The sequence below is a fragment of the Pelophylax lessonae genome (assembly GCF_965119305.1).
Source record: "Pelophylax lessonae genome assembly, chromosome: 9".
Classification (NCBI taxonomy): Eukaryota; Metazoa; Chordata; class Amphibia; order Anura; family Ranidae; genus Pelophylax; species Pelophylax lessonae.
Window position 1 is genome coordinate 270,969,200 of NC_138776.1, and position 21,523 is coordinate 270,990,722.

At 46.4% G+C, this 21,523-nt stretch overlaps 2 protein-coding genes across 2 annotated transcripts in view; one reads left to right on the top strand and one right to left on the bottom strand.

The window, feature by feature from the left end:
• Positions 1–21,523, bottom strand: part of LOC309564465 (uncharacterized protein) — a gene marked incomplete at both ends in the record, with an annotated part of 1,172,539 nt that overhangs the window by 87,339 nt on the left and 1,063,677 nt on the right.
• LOC309564074 (uncharacterized protein) overlaps positions 1–21,523 on the top strand; it is a gene marked incomplete at both ends in the record, with an annotated part of 288,253 nt that overhangs the window by 59,536 nt on the left and 207,194 nt on the right. The window contains one exon of the mRNA XM_082268699.1: positions 7,002–7,974. Coding sequence (XP_082124825.1) covers positions 7,002–7,974 — 973 coding nt within the window. The remainder of the gene's footprint in view (positions 1–7,001; positions 7,975–21,523) is intronic.

Genomic DNA, 21,523 nt, shown 5'->3' on the forward strand with positions numbered 1-21,523 from the left:
ATAGGGCGTACCTTACCCCCTTACCGTCTTTATAAGATTCATGCCTCCCATCCCTCGCACTGCTGCAGATGTGGTCGAGATCCGGGGTGATTTCCTCCACATCTTTTGGTCCTGCCCGGAGCTCTCCACGTACTGGTCACATGTACTCTCTGTGATTAAGGATGTTTTACAGATCTCGGTCGATCCATCTCCCAGGCTCTGTCTTCTGGGCTTGCTGGATGACCTGGTACCCAGAGTGGCTGAGCGTACTCTCCTGGGCCTGTTGCTCTTCTATTCCAGGAAAAATATTGCACTCCACTGGAGACAGCGGGCTCCCCCCACGGTACTAGAGTGGAAGAAACTTGTGAAATCTGTGATACCTCTTAAGCGGGACACCTACGCTCATAGAGGTTGCCCCAAGAAACACAATAGAGTTTGGGCCAGGTGGCTATCTGATTCCTCCGCCGCTATGGCTGACCAGACTCTGACCTCAATTTCCTACTCTGGGTCCACCACGCCGGGAGTGCCCCTTATCTGGGTCTTGATATTGCTTAGACTCTGACACTCTATTACTGTCTGGTGCCTCCTCATGACTGATTTTCCCAGCCTCAGGTTTATGGTTTTCTCTATGATATGCAATGTTTTTTTTTTTCTGACCCCTGCGTGGGCGACGTGCTATCATATATGCGTTCATATGATTGTTGTAATGTGAACCGAATGCACCTGTTTAGTTGTTTGTGTTGCAAAAAAACAATAAAAAGATTTTCAAAAAAAGAAAAGGAGACTGTATATAGGAAGATCTCCATGAAGTCAAGTGGGCATCCCATAACCTCCCATCCCTGTTCAAGTTATTGACCCTCAATAAATAACAAAAATCAAGTCACGGACTGTTCTCTGACTCTGGGGGGTGCTTGTGAAGATTTGGTGTGCCTGGCTGGGCAGGGGTGGGGCATCCAAGTTCTTCTGCGGCTCCTTACGGGTGCACTACATAAGGAATCCACCAATGGGCTCCAGGCAGTACAGTACAGGGCTGTACTCCTTATGGGTGCACTACATAAGGAATCCACCAATGGGCTCCAGGCAGTACAGTACAGGGCTGTACTCCTTACGGGTGCACTACATAAGGAATCCACCAATGGGCTTCAGGCAGTACAGTACAGGGCTGAAGTTTTCTTCTTTTCTTGAGGGGGGTTCAGCCTTGCGTACCCAAAGGAAAATAGATAGGTGGTGACTTGGGGGGCGTGGTAAAATGATTTAAAAAAAAAAAGAAAAGGAGACTGTATATAGGAAGATTTCCCTGAAGTCTAGTGGGCATCCCATAACCTCCCATCCCTGTTCAAGTTATTGACCCTCAATAAATAACAAAAACCAAGTCACTGACTGTTCTCTGACTCTGGGGGTGCTTGTGAGGATTCGGTGTGCTTGGGTGGGCAGGGGTGGGGGATCCAAGTTCTTCTGCGGCTCCCTACGGGAGCACTACATAAGGAATCTACCAATGGGCTCCAGGCAGTACAGTACAGGGCTGTACTCCTTATGGGTGCACTACATAAGGAATCCACCAATGTGCTCCATGCAGTACAGTACAGGGCTGTACTCCTTACGGGTGCACTACATAAGGAATCCACCAATGGGCTCCAGGCAGTACAGTACAGGGCTGTACTCCTTACGGGTGCACTACATAAGGAATCCACCAATGGGCTCCAGGCAGTACAGTATAGGGCTGAAGTTTTCTTCTTTTCTCGAGGGGGGGGGGGGTTCAGCCTTGCGTACCCAAAGGACAATTAATAGGCGGTGAATTGGGGGTGTGGTAAAATTGTGGGAGGGGCTTAAAATTTGAACAAGATTAAATATTCCACAGGATTTGTACCCACAAAATATACTTTAATGACTGAACCACAACGGAGAGTAACGGAGACACACACAAACCTCAGCACAATCATTGGTAATAATGGAACTCTTCCATCAGATATGCTTTTCTACACACAGCCGACCTTCAGGAAGATCTTCAATAACATCCTGACTACTAAGAAAGGACCCTCTTATATCAGTAGTCAGGGTAGTGGTCCCTTACATTGGTGACCAATGGGAAAAGGGCCCCCGTATGTCAGTGTAGTGGTTCCTTACAATGGTAACCAATGGGAGAAGGGCCCTCTATATCAGTGATCAGTGTAGTGGTCCCTTACATTGGTGATTAATGGGAGAAGGACCCCCTTATATCAGTGGTCAGTGTGATGGTCCTTACATTGGTGACCAAAAGGAGAAGGATTACATTATATCAGTGGTCAGTAGTGGTCCCTTACATTGGTGGCCAATGGGAGAAGGGCCCCCTATATCAGTGGTCAGTGTAGTAGTCCCTTACAATGGTGACCAATAGGAGAAGGCTCCACATATATCAGTGTTCCGTGTAGTGGTCTCTTACATTAGTAACCAATGGGAAAATTACCTTCTTAACAACTTAAGCCCCGGAGGATTTGGCTGCTCAATGACCAGGCCCTATTTTGCGATTTGGCACTGCGTGACTTTAACAGACAATTGCGCGGTCCTGCGATGCTGTACCCAAATGAAATTGACATCCTTTTTTTCCCACAAACGGATCTTTCTTTTGGTGGTATTTGATCACCTGTGCGATTTTTATTTTTTGCGCTATAAACAAAAAAATAGCGACAATTCTGAAAAAATAAATATTTTTCACATTTTTTTTATATGAAATTCTCAAAAAAAATGTAAAAATCAAAATTTTTTAACATTTTAGGCCAATTTGTTTTCTGCTACATATGTTTGGTAAAAAAAATCACAATAAGCGTATTTTAATTGGTTTGCGCAAAAGTTATTGCGTTTACTAACTACGGTAAATATTTATGTCATTTTTATTGTTTTTTTTTTAACTAGTAATGGCGGCGATCTGCGATTTGTTTTTTTTTTGCGGGACTGCGACATTGCGGCGAACTGGTCGGACCCCTGACTGTAATTTTTGACACTTTTCGGGGTACCAGTGACATTACTACAGTAATCAGTGCTAAAAATATGCACTGTCACTGTACTAATGACAATGGCAGGGAAGGGGTTAACTTTATTGGTGCTCAAGGGGTTAAGTGTTTCCCTAGGGGCGTGATTCTAACTGTTAGGGGGCGTGGCTTGTGAAGTAATCACAGAGACATGCGACCCTATATAGCAGGATCACATAGCCTCTGTGCTTACTTCAGGGAGAATGACAGGCGATTACATCAGCCGTTTGTCTTTCTCCCTCTGCTGCGGGAGATGACGAGTGGCCGGAGGCCATCGGAGTCCGCCAGTCACACGCGCTGGCTCCCCATGAAACGAGCGGGGGCGGGAGCGCGCCACCGGCGGTGCGCGCTCGCCCCCTACAGGCTTGTGGGCAAGCGACGTAGGTCTACATCGCTTTGCTTGTAGGGGGCTGACTGCCGCAGTAAATAGACGTGCGGCAGTCTGCAAGTCATTAAATCAGTGGTAAGTGGAGTGGTCCCTTACATTGTTGACCAATGGGAGAAGGACCCGCAAACGTCAGTGTAGGGGTCCCTTACATTGGTGACCAATGGGAGAAGGACCCCTGTATATCATTGGTCCCTTACATTGGTGATTAATGGGAGAAGGACTCGCAAATATCAGTGGTCAGTGTAGGGGTCCCTTACATTGGTGACCAATGGGAGAAGGACCCCTGTATATCATTGGTGCCTTACATTGATGATTAATGGGAGAAGGACTCGCAAATATCAGTGGTCAGTGTAGTGGTCCCTTTTATTGGTGACCAATGGCAGAAGGCCCCCCCCTAATATCAATGTTCAGTGTGGTGGCCCCTTATATTGGTAACCAATGAAAGAAGGATGCCCTTATACATTATCATTGGTCAATGTAGTGGTCCCTTATTTTTGTGACCAACGGAAGAAGGACACCCTTATTTCAGTGGTCAGTGTAGTGGTCCCTTACATTGGTGACCAATGAGAGAAAGACCCCCATATATCAGTGGAAAGACGGCCCCCCTTACAGATCATTGATGTCAGTTGTTACTGAGAGACAGAAATTGTTCATTGCTCAGGGAACCCCTAGAAACCTTTGGAGGAACCCTGGCTGAGAAAGGCTGGACTAGGCAGTAATATATTTCTCCCCCTTGGTGGTAGTGGAGATGATTCCATCTATAAGGATATACAGTACATACACACACAGCACAAGGCCATGTTCTCCCTACTAGACGTTTCTCGGGGGCTGCAGTTCCTCTGAGCTCCACAAGATGGCGATCTCACTTCTACCCAGACAGGAAGTCTCTATGGAAGACAGGAAGTGATGTCAAGTATAAATAAGAATTTCCGGGTGAAAGGTGAGTTGGGAGGAAGTAGAGCGGAAACGTCGCTGGAAGTGGCAGTAGATGAGGTAATAAGATCTTATTTTCTATTTACACCCAGTAACCCCCCCCCCCCCCGTCATGTCCGTCCTCTTCCTCCATAGTCACTGTGACCTCTTTTATCTCCAGCAGATGATGATACACACATATATAGAGTGGAAACCTAGATTAACCCCTTCAGGGGCAAAACATTGCCCTGCTTACGGGGCCGGAACATTCTCTTCCTTTTGGAGATGTGTCACCTTTCCCACCAATCACCTTCTCACCTCATCAGTCTATAATAATTGATTTTACGATTACACAGGTTCGGTGGCTGGTTAAGGTGGTAATATAACCCACTTGGTGCCTTATCTGCAATTAATTAGCACCCGAACCTGTGTAATTATTATGCGTTTGGTTTTAAAGAGATAAGGTGGCAATCCTGTGGGGGATGTGTCTGGATGGTGACTGTATCATTGTGTGTGTCAGGTTCCTATAAGGTGTCAGGATGTCACTGTCTATTTCTCCATGGAGGAGTGGGAGTATTTAGAAGGACACAAGGATCTCTACAAGGACGTCATGATGGAGAATCAGCCGCCCCTCACATCACTGGGTAAGAGGAGACTTTATTGTAAAGGAGAGAGCAGTACGGAGGATCCACCTAGATCCCCCATCATCTGATAAACACATAGAAACAATGTATTCAGTCAGTGTGTGTGTTTCCTACAGATGGATCCAGTAATGGGAACCCACCAGAGAGATGTCCCCGTCCTCTGTATTCCCGGGATTCCACACAGGAAGGTCACACCATCCCCCACCATCATCAGGTAGATAAGGAACAATCACTGATAGTATCATTAGGATCTGTACATTATCTGCATTGTTACCATTGATGTCATTTTTATTATATATTCAGAGTGGAAACCCGAGTGAGTTTAACATTGTTATTAAAGAAGAGATAAAAGAGGAGGATGATGAGGATGGGGTGATGGAGGAGTCAGAGATTCCAAAAGGACACAAAGATCTGTACCAGGACACCAGGGTGGAGTCATCCAGCTACAGAAACCCACCAGAGAGATGTCCCCGTCCTCTGTATTCCCGGGATTCCACACAGGAAGGTCACACCGTCCCTCACCATCATCAGGTAGATGAGGAACAATTATTGGTAGTTAAAATTGCTATACAAGCATGTTTGTTACAATGAATGTTATTATTCCATCTTTCACAAGGATAATATTGTTGTAAAAGAAGAGTATAAAGAGGAGGATGAGGAGTATGGAGTGATGGAGGAGGTTTCAGAAGGACACAAGGATATGATGGAGTCACCTAATACCAGAAACCCACCAGAGAGATGTCCCCGTCCTCTGTATTCCCGGGATTCCACACAGGAAAGTCACACCATCCCTCAATGTTACAAGGTTGGTGGTGCGGAGCTCATGGAGACGATGTGTGGGTTTCTTCTATGAAGTCACCATAATAAAGCTTATATTTTAAAGATGATATTTTCTATAATTTTTTTGATTTAGAGTGGAGATCCAATCGATATTAAAGTTGAAGTTAAAGCAGAAGAAGAAAAGACGTATGTGAGGGATGATCAGCAGTCTATGGAGGAGGATGGAATAACGGGGACATTTATAGAGGAGGACACTCCTACAGAGATCAGCACAGGTGGGTCATTAACACTAAATACATTCCTCCACCCATACTGCTCACTGATTGGTCCAGAGTAGGGCGGGGACTTGGTGATCAGCCTTATGGGCCTTGCTTTGTGCACTGGTGTGCAGTCATGTTGGAACAGGAAGGGGGCATCCCCAAACTCTTCCTACAAAGTTGGGAGCATGAAATTGTCCAAAATATCTTGGTATGCTGATGCCTTAAGAGTTCCCTTCACTGGAACTAAGGGGCCAAGCCCAACCCCTGAAAAACAACCCCACACCATAATTCCCCCTCCACCTAATCATTTGTACCAGTGCACAAAGCAAGGTCCATAAAGACATGGATGAGCGAGTTTGTGTTCGAGGAACTTGGCTGGCCTGCGCAGTAATGACCTCAATCTAATAGAACACCTTTGGAATGAATAAGGGTTCCTCCACCCAACGTGATGACATCCTCAAACCATGCCCATCTAATGCCCATCTAAGGACACTCGACCTATATTCCCCTAATTAACACTAAATACATTCCTCCACCCATACTGCTCACTGATTGGTCCAAAGTAGGGCAGGGACTGGGTGATATCAGCCTGTAATCCCCTGGTCACTTTCCTGAGCTGTGCCCCCCATCCTGTATTCCTGTATTTCTCTCGGATAATCTTCCTTCTCTGTGCTGCAGACACAATTTATGTCTCTAGACTGGATTTATGGAGATTCTGAGGTTCAGCTGACAGCAAAGTGATGATTTTCACCATAGACGTTGCTTAACCTAGACACCTGGGGTATGTACCTTGGGTCTTCTGCCCCATGCCCAGGTGGGGACACTCATCCTATAATCAACTTATCACTGTCACTCCTATAAAAGACAGTTCTCGTTGTTTCCTCACTCTCTGACTAAGGTCCATAAATAAAGAAATGAACTGGTAGGAGATCAGAGGACCCATTTACTAGTTACCCTGAGGTGGGAATTGTAAGATCCTCAGAGACAAAGCTGTCTGATGTGGGCGGAGTCCTGGTTTAGGGGAACCAATCTGCTGATGTCTAGTAATAATCTTTGTATTTCTATTTTAGTAGATGGACGGGAGATGAGGAAAACCTCAGAGGATTGTCTCACTTTGTCTCCAGACTGTAAAGTAGAAGATGAGGACATCACACAGTATAGTCCAGGAGAAAACCCGGCTACCTCAAATGTCCATCCGGCACCACACAGTGTAGATGGACCATCGTATTCCTCTTATCCTGAGGAACCTCAGACTGTGAGGGACGGTGCCGGACCATCGTATTCCTCTTATCCTGAGGAACCTCAGACTGTGAGGGACGGTGCCGTCCTTCCAACAGATAAGAGGTTCTCCTGTCCTGAGTGCGGGAAGTGTTTCTTTTTTAAATTCAATCTTGATGAACATAAGAGAGCTCACACAGTTGAGAAGCCGCATTCCTGTCCTGAGTGCGGAAAATCTTTTTTAAAGAAAGCCCATCTTTCCCTACATCAGAGAACTCACACAGAAGAAAAGCCGTATTCTTGTTCTGAGTGCGGGAAATGTTTTTCAGGGAAGTTGGGTCTTAGCAGCCATCAGAGATCTCACACAGGGGAGAAGCCGTATTCCTGTCCTGAGTGTGGGAAATGTTTTGCACGAAAATTACAACTTGTCACACATCAAATGTCTCACACTGGAGAGAAGCCGTATACCTGTTCTGAGTGCGGGAAATGTTTTTCATCGCAGTCCTGTCTTTTTAAACATCAGAAATTGCACACGGGTGAGAAGCCGTTTTCCTGTTCTGAGTGCGAGAAATGTTTTGCAGTAAAATCAGACCTTGTCAAACATCAGCGGTCTCACACGGAGGTGAAGCCATTTTCCTGTTCTGTGTGTGGGAAATGTTTTTCTAGGAATTCCAGTCTTTCTATACATCAGAGATTGCACACAGGCGAGAAGCCGTTTTCCTGTTCAGAGTGCGGAAAATGTTTTGCGGCAAAATCAGACCTCGTCAAGCATCAGAGGTCTCACACGGGTGAGAAGCCATATTCCTGTTCTGAGTGTGGAAAATGTTTTTCACGGAAGTCCAAACTATATGAACATCAGAGATCTCACACGGGGGAGAAGCCGTATTCCTGTCCTGAGTGAGGGAATTGTTCCTCACTGAAGTCCTGCCTTCCTGTACCTCAGGGGTCCCACACAACCCTGGAGGTGTATTAGTGCCTTGAGTGCGGGAAATGTCTTCTATATGAATGTTGGTGGACATGTGGGGAAGAAGCACACCCTGATATACACCTCAGATATACTCCATGGCTGATCTTCATCATGTAAGAAACACTTCATAAGGAGATCAGAGATCACCAAAGACATGGATGAAGTGTTGTCCCGTGTTGGCCATTGATAGCAGGAGAAAAATAAAAATGGAGTCCTTACCTTTCATTGCCTGAGTACATTTTGTGTGGGAGAGACTTAGAGGTCTATTATGAAAATGAAAACAAATAGTTGATGGAACGTGGCACAGGTTTGCCCACCCGTGTGAAACAAAAAGAGAAAGTCCCATAAATGTCCTCCTGAAAAATAGTAATTCCAAAAGGAAAGGATAGACCCCAGTGATATCCAGCTAAGAAAGGTCACCGAAAAGCTCCACCACCGCTTTGTGTCAATTCCGACCCCCTCCCGTCAGATGGCAACTCACCAAATGGTGTTGCTCCCCCTATTCTCATGGTTGGGCAAGTAAGCCAGACAAATCGACTGATGGAACATTCCTTAGTGAGCCAATCCACTTCTCCACCCCTCCTGCAGTAGAGGTATACATCCATAAGAGGGGTGGAGAAGTGGATTGGCTCGCTAACTTTAGTGTTTGTTTTTTTTTTTTTTTAATTCATTAAACGGTTTGTTCCCCCCCCCCCCCCCACCAAAAAAGAGCAAATACCGTGTGGCATAAAAAGTTGCAATGACCGCCATTTTTTTTTCCCCTAGGGCCTCTGCTAAAAAATATATATATATAATTTTTGGGGGATTCCGGGTAATTTTCTAGCAAAACAAATAAAAAATAATGAATTTTACATGTCGGAGCGGAGTGGCAGAATTGGCCCCGATATGGAAGTGGGCGTCTTTTTTTTCACGCTGAAGGAATAATCTATCCTCCATTTTGTTCTTTCAACTCCATCTTATTACTAAAACCCTAGACTCAGCTTAATTAAAAAGCTAAGTAAATGTCCTTAAAGGTTCCAGGATGTTACGCTTTGTGGTCAAACTGACCCTTAGAGCAAGTCTGTTTGAAGTCACTAATTATGCCTTATCTTAGCCCTTAGAAGAAGTCCGATGTAATGCAATTTATAACTATGCCGTATTTTAATTATCTCATATGTAAATACGTGACTTGAAGCACGTAATGCTATTTTTGTATCAATTCTTTGTATAATCTCCTGGAAAGGGACCTGCCCCTTTTACTCTCTCTATTAAACGTTCTTCACTGTTTGAATAAAGCCGAGCATTCTGTGACATCGTACCCTTTTGTCTCTGTGTCTCATTGAGTGCTCCCAGATATCTGAAGGAACTTCGATGCCTAGAACCATGCAAGTCTGAATTATTGCCAACACACGCCTATGGTGGAGGTCAGCCGCACCTCCTGGCCTTTGACCTCTGAGACCACACCTCCTGATCTTTGGGTGGGTCCATAAACCTTGTCCTAAGTCCACACCCTCTTCTGTGTCTGAACCGGTGTTCTATCAGAAAACCTTACCCCATCAGATTTCCCTACCTACGTCATTTCCGGTGCAGGCTCGTCATGCACCAGCTGTAGCTGCGTCACACGTCCAACTGCGCATGCGCGGAATAGGTAGGGAATTTTGATAACATCGTAAGGGGGTTGAGGCAAAAGTCCTACTGCGCATGAGCGGGCGCATGCACACCAACGGATCGGGTAGCAGCATCTCTTATAACAAACATCCATCCGATCTCCATGGCATACAGTGTGCCGAGCCGACAATGGGACAATCCTATTCGCTACGCGCACGCCACTGTCTCATTGTCGGGTCGGCGCAGTGTGGGGCATGGAGATTGGATTGTCGGGTTGCTGCAGTGTCGGGTCAGCACAGTGTGGGCCATGGAGACCGGATGGATGTTTGTTATCAGAGATCCGACCCGTTGGTGCACATGCGCCGGCGCATGCACACTAGGACTTTTGCCTGACCCTTACGATGTTATCAAAATACCCTACCTATTCTGCGCATGCGCAGTATGACTTGTGACGCGGCTACAGCTGATTCATGACGAAGCCACAGCTTATCCGCAACATGAAATGACGGAGGTATGGAATTCTGATAGGGTATGGTATTCTGACAGAACACCGGCAATAGACAACCCAACTTGGAAGAAGGTTGTAGGAGCGAGGGTTGGGGTTCTTCAGACACCAGTACCAGATTGGATCTAGAAAAAGGTACAGCTTCGCCGTACCATAACCTTTAGGCCGGCCCAGCAAACACGTTTTCAGGTTGTAGAACAAGATCCAGCTTCGCGGTGTCAAAACTTTTAAGCGGACCCGGCAATACTGTAAGTACGTTTTTAGGTGTAGGTGGGTGTTTTACTTGCCTCTTTTTTCAAAGGTTCTTCAAAGCCAAGGAAGCTTCGACTTCTGGAGTGCATCAGTGCTTTTACTGAACAGAAAAGCCACACATACAACTGAACAAAACACAATTCATAGCCTTCAAAATATACCTACAACATGCACAATTATCCTTTCTAGCAAAATAAGGATGTGCCATATGTATGCAAGAAGTAATCTAAATAGTTTCTCAATTTAGAGATGGAATCAAGATGTAATGTCCTTCATGGCAGAGGCGTAACTGGAACCTTCAGGGCGTTCAGGGCCCCAGTACAAGAAACCATGAAGGGCATCCCAGACCCTGGAGCCCTTCCCTTCAAGCCTGGTGCTCTTCCCACTGATCCTGGAGCCCTTTACTCTCATTGCAGGACCCTTTCACAAGTTCTGCAGTGGGCCCCCTTCCTACCATCTTGGGGCCTTTGCACGGTGGTGGAATGCCAAAGCCCCGGGGGCCCTTCCCTTCAAGCCTGGGGCTCTTTCCACTAATACAGGGGGCCTTTACTCTCTGATTGACTGAAGGAGGAAGGAGCCTATTTAAAGGTTAGCCAATGAGGAGGGAGTTGCAGTAATCGAGATGAAAGATGACCAGGGAGTGGATTAGAAGCTTTGTGGCATCATTGTTTAGGCAGTGGCGTATCTTGGGGAGGTTGAGGGGGCAAGCTTTGGACAGGGACTGTGGGGCCAAAAGGATAGTTCAATGTCCAGGATTATACCAAGGACATTGGCATAGGGGGACGGGGTGATAGTTGAGCCCTTGATTTTGTCAGAGAAATCAGGGGAAGAGGAACGTAGGGGAGGAAATATTATGAGCTCAGTTTTGGATAGGTTGAGTTTGAGGAAATTATGTGACATCCAGGCTAATATGTCTGTTAGTAAGTTGGTGATCAGGAGGAGACTGATGGAGTGAGCTGAGGGGTGGAGAGATAGATTTCGGTGTCGTCAGCACAGAGATGATATTGAAAGCCTAGGAAGACAATCACCCGACTCAGGAAGGAGGTTTAGATTGAGAAAAGGAGAGGTCCAAGAACAGAACCTTGGGGAACCCCGATGGAGAAAGGAAGAGTAGAGCAGGTAGTAGAGTTATAAGTAGCACTGAAGGTGCGTTGAGATAGGTAGGATGAGAACCAGTGAAGAGTACAGTCATGGAGACCAAGGGAGTGGATTTTTTTGAGGAGTTGGGGTGGTCAAAGGCAGCAGAGAGGTCCAGGAGGAGTAGTACAGAATAGTGTACATTGGTGTTAGCCGTTAGTTGGTCATTTGTGAGTGTAAGGAGAGCAGCAGTTTCTGTAGAGTGTTGAGGGCGAAATCCAGACTGAAGGGGATCAAGATGTTTGTTATTAGTCAGATGGTCACTCAGTCGGTTATAGACCAGTCGTTCAAGGAGTTTCAAGGAGAAGGGGTGTAAGGAGACGGGGCATAGACTGTAAAGACTGGTGGGGTCCAGTGAGGGCTTTTTAAGGATGGGAGTGACTAACGTGTGTTTTAGAGAGTTGGGGAAGATGTCAGAAGAGAGGGAGAGGTTGAAGATGTGAGTTAGAGAGTGTAGAATAGAGTAAGAGGGTGAGCATACCGTTTGCGAGGAAGCAGGATCCAGGGGGAAGGTGGTTAGATGGGTGTTTATTGCTCAAGAAACCCCCTAGAAATCTTTAGAAGAACCCTGATTGGGAAAGGCTGTACTAGGCAGTAACCTATTCCCCTTGGTGGGAGTGGAGATGACCCCATCTATAAGGATATACAGTACATACACACACAGCACAAGGCCGTGTTCTCACTACGAGACGGTTCTCGGGGGTGCAGTTCCAAAGAGCTCCACAAGGTGGTGATCTCACTTCTACCATAGAGGCAGCAAGTCTCCATGGAAGACAGGAAGTGATGTCAGATATATAAAGGAAGATATGGGCGAGAGGTGAGTCATGAGGAAGTAGAGAGGAAACATCGCTGGAAGAGGCAGCAGAGGAGGTAATGAGATCTTATTTTCTATTTACACCCAGTAACCCCCCCCTCGTCATGTCCGTCCTCTTCCTCCATAGTCACTGTGACCTCTTTTATCTCCAGCAGATGATGATACAAACATATATAGTGTGGAAACCTAGATTAACCCCAGAACATTCCTCCACTTACGGGGCCGGCACATTCTCTTCATTTTGGAGATGTGTCACCTTTCCCACCAATCACCTTCTCACCTCATCAGTTTATACTAACGGATTATATGATAATATGGGGGATTTATAATGCAAATGATTATATTTTATAAGCTTTTTTTGAGGAAGAGGGAAAATAACTATTCCTGATGTCTGTGAAGGTTCAACACAAGGGATGTGTCTGGATGGTGACTGTATCATTGTGTGTGTCAGGTTCCTATAAGGTGTCAGGATGTCGCTGTCTATTTCTCCATGGAGGAGTGGGAGTATTTAGAAGGACACAAGGATCTCTACAAGGACGTTATGATGGAGAATCAGCCGCCCCTCACATCACCGGGTAAGAGGAGACTTTATTGTAAAGGAGAGAGCAGTACGGAGGATCCACCTAGATCCCCCATCATCTGATAAACACATAGAAACAATGTATTCAGTCAGTGTGTGTGTTTCCTACAGATGGATCCAGTAATGGGAACCCACCAGAGAGATGTCCCCGTCCTCTGTATTCCCGGGATTCCACACAGGAAGGTCACACCATCCCTCACCATCATCAGGTAGATGAGGAACAATCACTGATAGTATCATTAGGATCTGTACATTATCTGCATTGTTACCATTGATGTCATTTTTATTATATATTCAGAGTGGAAACCTGAGAGATTCTAAAGTTGAGGTTAAAGAAGAGATAAAAGAGGAGGATGATGAGGATGGGGTGATGGAGGAGTTGCAGATTCCCAAAGAACAAAACGATCTGTACCAGGACACCATGGTGGAGTCATCCAGCTACAGAAACCCACCAGAGAGATGTCCCCGTCCTCTGTATTCCCGGGATTCCACACAGGAAGGTCACACCATCCCCCACCATCATCAGGTAGATGATTGAAAATTATTGGTAGTTATGATTTATAAGCAATCGTGTTTTTTACAATGAATATTTTATTATATTTTTCAGAATGAAAACTCCAAGGATAATATTGTTGTTAAAGAAGAGTATAAAGAGGAGGATGAGGAGTATGGAGTGATGGAGGATTCAGAAGGACGCAAGGATATGATGGAGCCACCTAATACCAGAAACCCACCAGAGAGATGTCCCCGTCCTCTGTATTCCCGGGATTCCACACAGGAAGGTCACACCATCCCTCAATGCTACAAGGTTGGTGGGACGGAGCTGATAAAACACAAACTCATGGAGACGATGTGTGGATTTCTTAAGTGATGTCACAATAATGAAGCTTATATTTTCCAGATGATATTCTCTCTCATTTTCTTGGTTTAGAGTGGAGATCCAATCGATATAGAATTTGAGGTTAAATCAGAAGAAGAAGAGACGTATGTGAGGGATGATCAGCAGTCTATGGAGGAGGATGGAATAACGGGGACATTTATAGAGGAGGACACTCCTACAGAGATCAGCACAGGTGGGTCATTAACACTAAATACATTCCTCCACCCATACTGCTCACTGATTGGTCCAGAGTAGGGCGGGGACTGGGGGATATCAGCCTGTAATCCCCTTCCTCCCAAAAGCCTTAAGCCCCGTACACACGATAAGAAATTCGGAGAGGGAAATTTCGTCCGACGACCGATCTGCCGATTTTCGGATTGATAGTATGGTGCTTTCGACAGCCGACTCCGACTTTTCGGCTGACAAAATCGAGAAGTGCAGGCTATATAATTTTTGTTGTCCGTCAACACACGTCCGATTTTCGTCTCATTAGTACAGATTTCGAGGGAAAAAAAATCTTATGAGCAAGACTAGGCATGCTCAGAGATGAAAGAACGCATACAAAGCAATCCAACACATGACATCACTTCTGAAGTAGAATTCTGTCGTACGGGAAAATTCGTATGAAAAAAACCTCTTCACTTTCCACATTAGACTAGCTTGCCACAAAAAACGGACGACAGATCGTTCGATAATCTGATCGTGTGTACGGGGCTTTAGAGAGCCCATTTTTTTTTCATGATAAAAAAATGCCTTTTTTTTTTGCTTTTTAGTGTAGATGTGAGATGTGAGGTCTTTTTGACCCCAGATCTCACATTAAAGAGGACCTGACCTGCTTATTTCTATTACAAGAGATGCTTACATTCTTTGTAATAGAAAAAAAGTGATAAAAAGTTTTTTTAAAGGGACAGTGTAAAAATAAGAAATAAAGGTATAATAAATAAGGAAAAAAAAAAATGTAAAGCGCCCGTCCCTCCGAGCTCGCGGTCGGACCTGAACGCATACGCAAGTCCCGCCCACATATGTAAACGGTTTTCAAACCACACATGTGAGGTATCGCTATGACCGTTGGAGCGAGAGTAATAATTCTAACCCTAGACCTCCTCTGTAACTCTAACCTGGTAAACTGTAGAACATTTTAAAATGTCACCTATGGAGATTTTTAAGTACCAATATTTATCGCCATTCCACGAGCGTGCGCAACTTTGAAGCATGACATGTTGGGTATCTATTTACTCGACGTAACATCATCTTTCATATTATTATAGAAAATAATTGGGCTAACTTTACTGTTTTTTTTATTTTTAAATTCTAAAATGTATTTTTTCCAAAATTGTGCTTGTAAGACCTCTGCGCAACATTCCCTTTGGCACTCACAAGCCATCCAGAGCGGCAAAGGTGTTTCCCTTCCCCACCTATTTTGACAGAATTGTTGCTAAAGATTGGGGATGACCAAAGCGTCCCCGTGGGGTCCCGAAGCGCTTTACTAGGTGTTACCCCTATGAGGAGTCCCTTCTTAGGAAGTGGACTGTTCCACTGGTATTGAACCCTCCGGTTTCCAGATTGACCAAGGCAACCATGATTCCGGTTGAAGAGTCCCCGGCCTTTAGGGATTCGGCTGATAGGAAGGCAGAGGCTGTGGCCCGCACTATGTACACTCTGGCTGGTTCGGCACTGAGGCCGGTTTTCACCATTGCCCTGGTGTCGCAAATTCTGATCGAGTGGACTAAGTATTTACGCCGTGGCCTGGAGGAAGAACAACTCCCCCCTGCCTTTGCTGAGCTGGCGGACCAGCTGGTCCAGGGGCTGCAGTTTATCTGTGATGCCTCTTTGGATGCGGCTCCCCTAGTGGCTCGGCTCTCTGTTTCAGGCAGTGGTCCTTCAGCGTGTCTTTTGGCTAAAATGCTGGTCTGAGGACCAGACTTCTAAAGCCTCGTACACACGCAACGAATTTCCGCCGACCGGTCGTCCATCTTTTGTCCAGAGTGGTGTCTGTTGGTTGGAATGTGCTCTAGACTGCACATGAATTTTCCCGCATGACAGAATTCTATTTTAGAAGTGATGTCATGTGTTGGATTGCTTTCTATGTGTTCTTTCATCTCTGAGCATGCCTAGTCTTGCTCATAAGATTTTTCCCCATCGAAATCTGTACTAATGAGACAAAAATCAGACGTGTTTTGATGGTCGACAAAAATTATATAGCCTGCACACCAGGATTTATTTGGCCGAAAAGTGGGAGTCGGTTGTCGGAAGCATCATACTAACAAGCCGAAAATCGGCAGATCGGTCGTCGGACGAAAATTCCTGGCCAAATTTCGACTCGTGTGTACGGGGCTTAAAAAAGGCCTTGACTGATCTTCCTTTTCAAGGAGATCGCCTGTTTGGAGCTACCCTGGATGACATCATAAAAGGTCTCACAGGGGGGAAGAGTACCTTCCGCAGACTACTAAGGGCAAGGAACCTTGTCATAGACGTGGGCCTTCCTTCTTGGCTCATAAGAAGTTTTTTCGACTGACAAGGGATCAAAGCCTTTCAGGGCCTCCCCCAGGAGGATCCAAATAAACCTGGCCTGGCAAGCCAAATGCAGGCATCGCCAGACCCCTGGGCAAGGCTCCTTCAGCAGCCGAGTGCAGGCTTCACCAGACCCGTGGGCAAGGCTCCTTCAGCATGAAGGTGCGCTCCAACCCATATCGGGGGGTGGGGGGACGTCTTCACTGATTTTCGGACACGTGGACTTCCCTGGTGCAAGACAAGAAGGTCCACGAAGTCGAGTTTCGCTCTTGTCCCCCGGCAAGGTTCTTTCCTTCCAACTTGCGCCTGTCTCCGGACCGTTTACAGGGTCTGTTTATGGCGGTACAAGACCTGTTACATCAAGCGGTGATTGTCACTTTTCCGACTTCGGACCGTTTTCAGGGTTTTTACTCAAACCTGTTAACAGTTCCCAGGAAGTTAGGCAAAGTGCGTCCAATCCTGGAGCTCAAGGCGCTGAACTGCTTTGTGCGGGTGCAGAAGTTCAGAATGGAGTCCATTTGCATGGTGGTGGCACCCCTGCGTCAGCGGGATTTTCTTGCCTCTATCGACATCAAGGATGCTTACCTTCATATTCCGATATGTGCCGGTCACCAGTGCTTTCTCCGCTTTGTCGTGGGAGAGAAGCATTATTAGTTTATCTTGGAACTCCGAGCGATCAGACTGTGTCTGGACCATTAGACGGATCGTCTTCAGGGTTGTCCAGTGCGCATTCAATCAGACAATGCCACAGCCGTGGCTTATGTCAATCACCAAGGGGGCACAGAAGTGTCCTGGCGGCTCTGGAGATAGCCGGCATTCTAAGATGGGCAGAGCGGTTCGTTACAGCCCTCTCCGCCTTACACATTCTCGGGGTGGAAAACTGGCAGGCGGATTACCTCAGTCGGCAGGCGTTGGACCAAGGGGAGTGGTCCCTTCATCCGGAGGTGTTTCATCAGTTGTGACTCCAGTGGGGCACCTCCGAGGTGAATCTGTTGGTGTTTCGGCTCAACAGAAAGTTGAAGAGGTTTGTGGCTCGGTCACGAGATCCTCTGGCAGACGCCACGGATGCGCTGGTGGCCCCATGGGTCAGTATCATCTGATTTACGCCTTCCCTCCGCTCAAGCTTCTGCCAAGACTTCTACACAGGTTCGAGGCAGAAGGGATTCCGATCATCTTAGTGGCTCCAGACTGGCCTCGCCAGGCTTGGTACGCCGGTCTTGTGCGGCTGGTTGCCCACGTTCCTTGGAAGCTTCCTCTCTGAGTATCTGCTGTCCCATGGACCGATCTTCCATCCTGCTTTACAGTCGCTGGCTTTGATGGCTTGGCTGTTGTACGCCAGGTGCTGAAGGTTAGAGGTTTATCTGAGTCAGTGATTCCTACACTGTTAAAAGATAGGCTATCTACTTCTAGGAGGATCTACCATCGTACATGGAAGACGTACATTGCGTGATGTGAGTCACTTGAGGTTCATCCTCGCTCCTCCTAGGTGGCTCGGATCTTGACCTTCCTTCAACGGGGGGGTTAAACAGAAATTGGCCTTGAGTACCATCAAGGGTCAGTTGTTGACTTTGGCAGTCTTCTTTCAACGTTCTTTTGACCAAATCACTCCCTGGTGCGTACCTTTTTTTTAGGGTGTCCAACATTTGGTTCCTCCAGTGCGGGCTCCGTTGCCACCTTGGGACCTCAATTTGGTGCTTCGAGTCTTCCAGAAGCCTCCCTTTTGAAAATCTTCAGGAGATTCCCCTACTTACGCTGTCCGAGAAGGTGACCCTTTTGGTGGCTATCACCTTTTGTATGCAGGGTGTCGGAACTGGCGGAGTTATCCTGTCATTCACCTTACCCGGTGATTCACAGAGATAAGGTGGTTCTTCGCCCCTGTCCGTCATTCCTTCCAAAGGTTGTCTCTGCTTTTCATTAGAATGAAGACATTGTGTTACCTTCCCTGTGTCCCAGGCCTAAAAAATCTGAAGGAAATTGCCTTTCATGCCTTGGATGTGGTGCGGGCAATTAGGGTGTACCTTGCAGCTACGGAGTCTCAGTACCCACGAATGGGCCTCGTAAAGGGTTGTCCACTTCCTCTGCGATCATTTCCAGATGGATCAGACAGACAGTGATTCAGGCCTATTCCATCAGGGGTCAGGTTCCTCCTTTCCCTGTCAAGGCGCACCCTACGAGGGCGCTTGGTGCCTCCTGGGCTTTCCATCATCAGGCGTCAGTGACGCAGGTTTGCAAGGCGGCCACCTGGTCGTCGGTGCACAAAGTTTTATAAAGTGGATGTGTTGGCATCTACAGATGCTTCTTTTGGCCACAAGGTTTTGCAGGCTGCTGAGAGAGGACCTGATCCTCTTTGAGGGTGTATTGTTTTTTTAGGTGGGCTACAGTTTTTTTTTTTTTTTGGTTGAGCTCCTGTTGCCTGGTTGGCTACAGTTTAGCCTTGGGAATTTTTTTTTTGCTGTTCCCACCCCTCATGTTGAACACTGCTTTGGGACGTCCCAACGGTTATGAAGATCTAAAGCTGTGTCCATCAATGAACGAAAGAGAAAATGGGATTTTTGACTTTCTCTGATGTTCATTATTGGAGTATACCCCCCTGGGACTGCCCATAGGCGTAGCCAGACTTTTTTCTGCCTAGTGTCCTATTCCTGTAGGGGGCAGTATAACCCAATAGTTATGAAGATCAGGAGCTGTGTCCATCAATGAACATCCGAGAAATGGATTTTACGGTGAGTCAAAAATCCAATTTTTATATCCGATTTGAAAAATTCTCTTACTACTATCTATAACGAGCCTCCTGATTAGTTTATGGATTTATGTGTCATGGATTTATGTGTCATATCTCCAGAGAACCGACCATTTGAGGGTTTTAATGATGTACTTGTATTTTACTCTTTTATTTTGGTGTTGCTTGAAAAACACACCAAAAAACGCACTGGAACTTCTATAAGGTGGGGGAAAAACCCACTGGAACGCACCAAAAACACGAATGCAGAAAAGCAATTGGAACGTATCCGGACTGCGTTTCTATGGACTCACCTGGCCCCTAAATAAGGACATGTGTGTTCCAGCATGCTTAGGTGCATTTCAATACGTTTTTGATGCATTTTACCACGATCCAGGGCAAAAAAAAAGAAGGATGTTCTACTTTTATTTTTCCCCTGGAGCTGATCACACTGGTGAGAACTCTGCCATTGGAAACCATATAACCTACTTTCCATGTGTTTTTGATGCGCAAAAAAAACCCCACTCTCGATCGCATGCGGTGTGAACTGGCCCTAAGGCTTCCCGCTTACGTGAGGACAGGGAGGGAAGAGGCTCCTGAGTTACATCATCAAACAATTGTTGGTCGTCACAGTTACCGGTAGAGGTATAAAGAGAGGAGTAGAAGGACATGAAAGCATCCAGGATCTTGTGCGGGGGTGGCACTAATATGGCCGGTAGACCGGCAAATACGGGAGATAGAAGTGGGGGGTGGAGTCAGGTCTGGCCAAATAAGCAAGTAAGCGCCCAGCCTTGTTACCATGTTCAAAAATGTTTTTGTTGGTCTAAAGTATCTTCCTTTTAGTAAGGTCTAGGAGCCGAAGCTCATACTCCCTACATTTCCATAACCAAGTCTCCCGATTATGCTGGGTGGGATCAGCTGCATAGTTGCCCCTCGCCTGAAGCATAGCTGTCTCCAACTCCTGAGTGCATAGCTGGGTGTTTTTACATAAAATACCAGTAATGGACATAAAGGTTCCTCAGAACCCATTTACCTGTTACCTTGAGGGTTGGAATGTAAGATCCCCAAGCATCAGTCTCAGTGTAACTTGAGGGCACTCCGCCTAGCGTTATGACATCCTCAAACCACTCCCATCTGATGCATTACATCCTTATTGGACTTCCCCTGAAGTATATATAGACTTCAGGATCTGTCCAGTCTTTATCTTGGTTGTTCTCCCCCCATCTTCACTCTCTGACCTCTGGTGGGGCTCAGCCCCGTTGTTATTCATGACTAAATCATGGACTAAATAAGGAAGTGCAGGACTTCTTGTGTTGGAAAGATGGCAATAAGTGATAGAGGGGACACTCGTCCTGTAATCCCCTCATCACTGTCACTCCTATAAAAGACAGTTCTCGTTGTTTCCTCACTCTCTGACTAAGGTCCATGAATAAAGAAAGGAACTGGTAGGAGATCAGAGGACCCATTTACTAGTTACCTTGAGGGGGGAATTGTAAGATCCTCAGAGACAAAGCTGTCTGATGTGGGCGGAGTCCTGGTTTAGGGGAACCAATCTGCTGATGTCTGGTAATAATCTTTGTATTTCTATTTTAGTAGATGGACGGGAGATGAGGAAAACCTCAGAGGATTGTCTCACTTTGTCTCCAGACTGTAAAGTAGAAGATGAGGACATCACACAGTATAGTCCAGGAGAAAACCCGGCTACCTCAAATGTCCATCCGGAACCACACAGTGTAGATGGACCATCGTATTCCTCTTATCCTGAGGAACCTCAGACTGTGAGGGACAGTGGCGGACCATCGTATTCCTCTTATCCTGAGGAACCTCAGACTGTGAGGGACAGTGCCGGACCATCGTATTCCTCTTATCCTGAGGAACCTCAGACTGTGAGGGACAGTGGCGGACCATCGTATTCCTCTTATCCTGAGGAACCTCAGACTGTGAGGGACAGTGCCGGACCATCGTATTCCTCTTATCCTGAGGAACCTCAGACTGTGAGGGACAGTGGCGGACCATCGTATTCCTCTTATCCTGAGGAACCTCAGACTGTGAGGGACGGTGCCGGATCATCGTATTCCTCTTATCCTGAGGAACCTCAGACTGTGAGGGACTGTGCCGGACCATCGTATTCCTCTTATCCTGAGGAACCTCAGATTGTGAGGGACGGTGCTGTCCTTCCAACAGATAAGAGGTTTTCCTGTCCTGAGTGCGGGAAGAGTTTCTTTTTTAAATTCAATCTTGATGAGCATAAAAGATCTCACACAGTTGAGAAGCCACTTTCCTGTCCTGAGTGCGGGAAATGTTTTTTAAAGAAAGCCCATCTTTCCCTACATCAGAAATCTCATGCAGAAGAAAAGCCGTATTCTTGTTCTGAGTGCGGGAAAT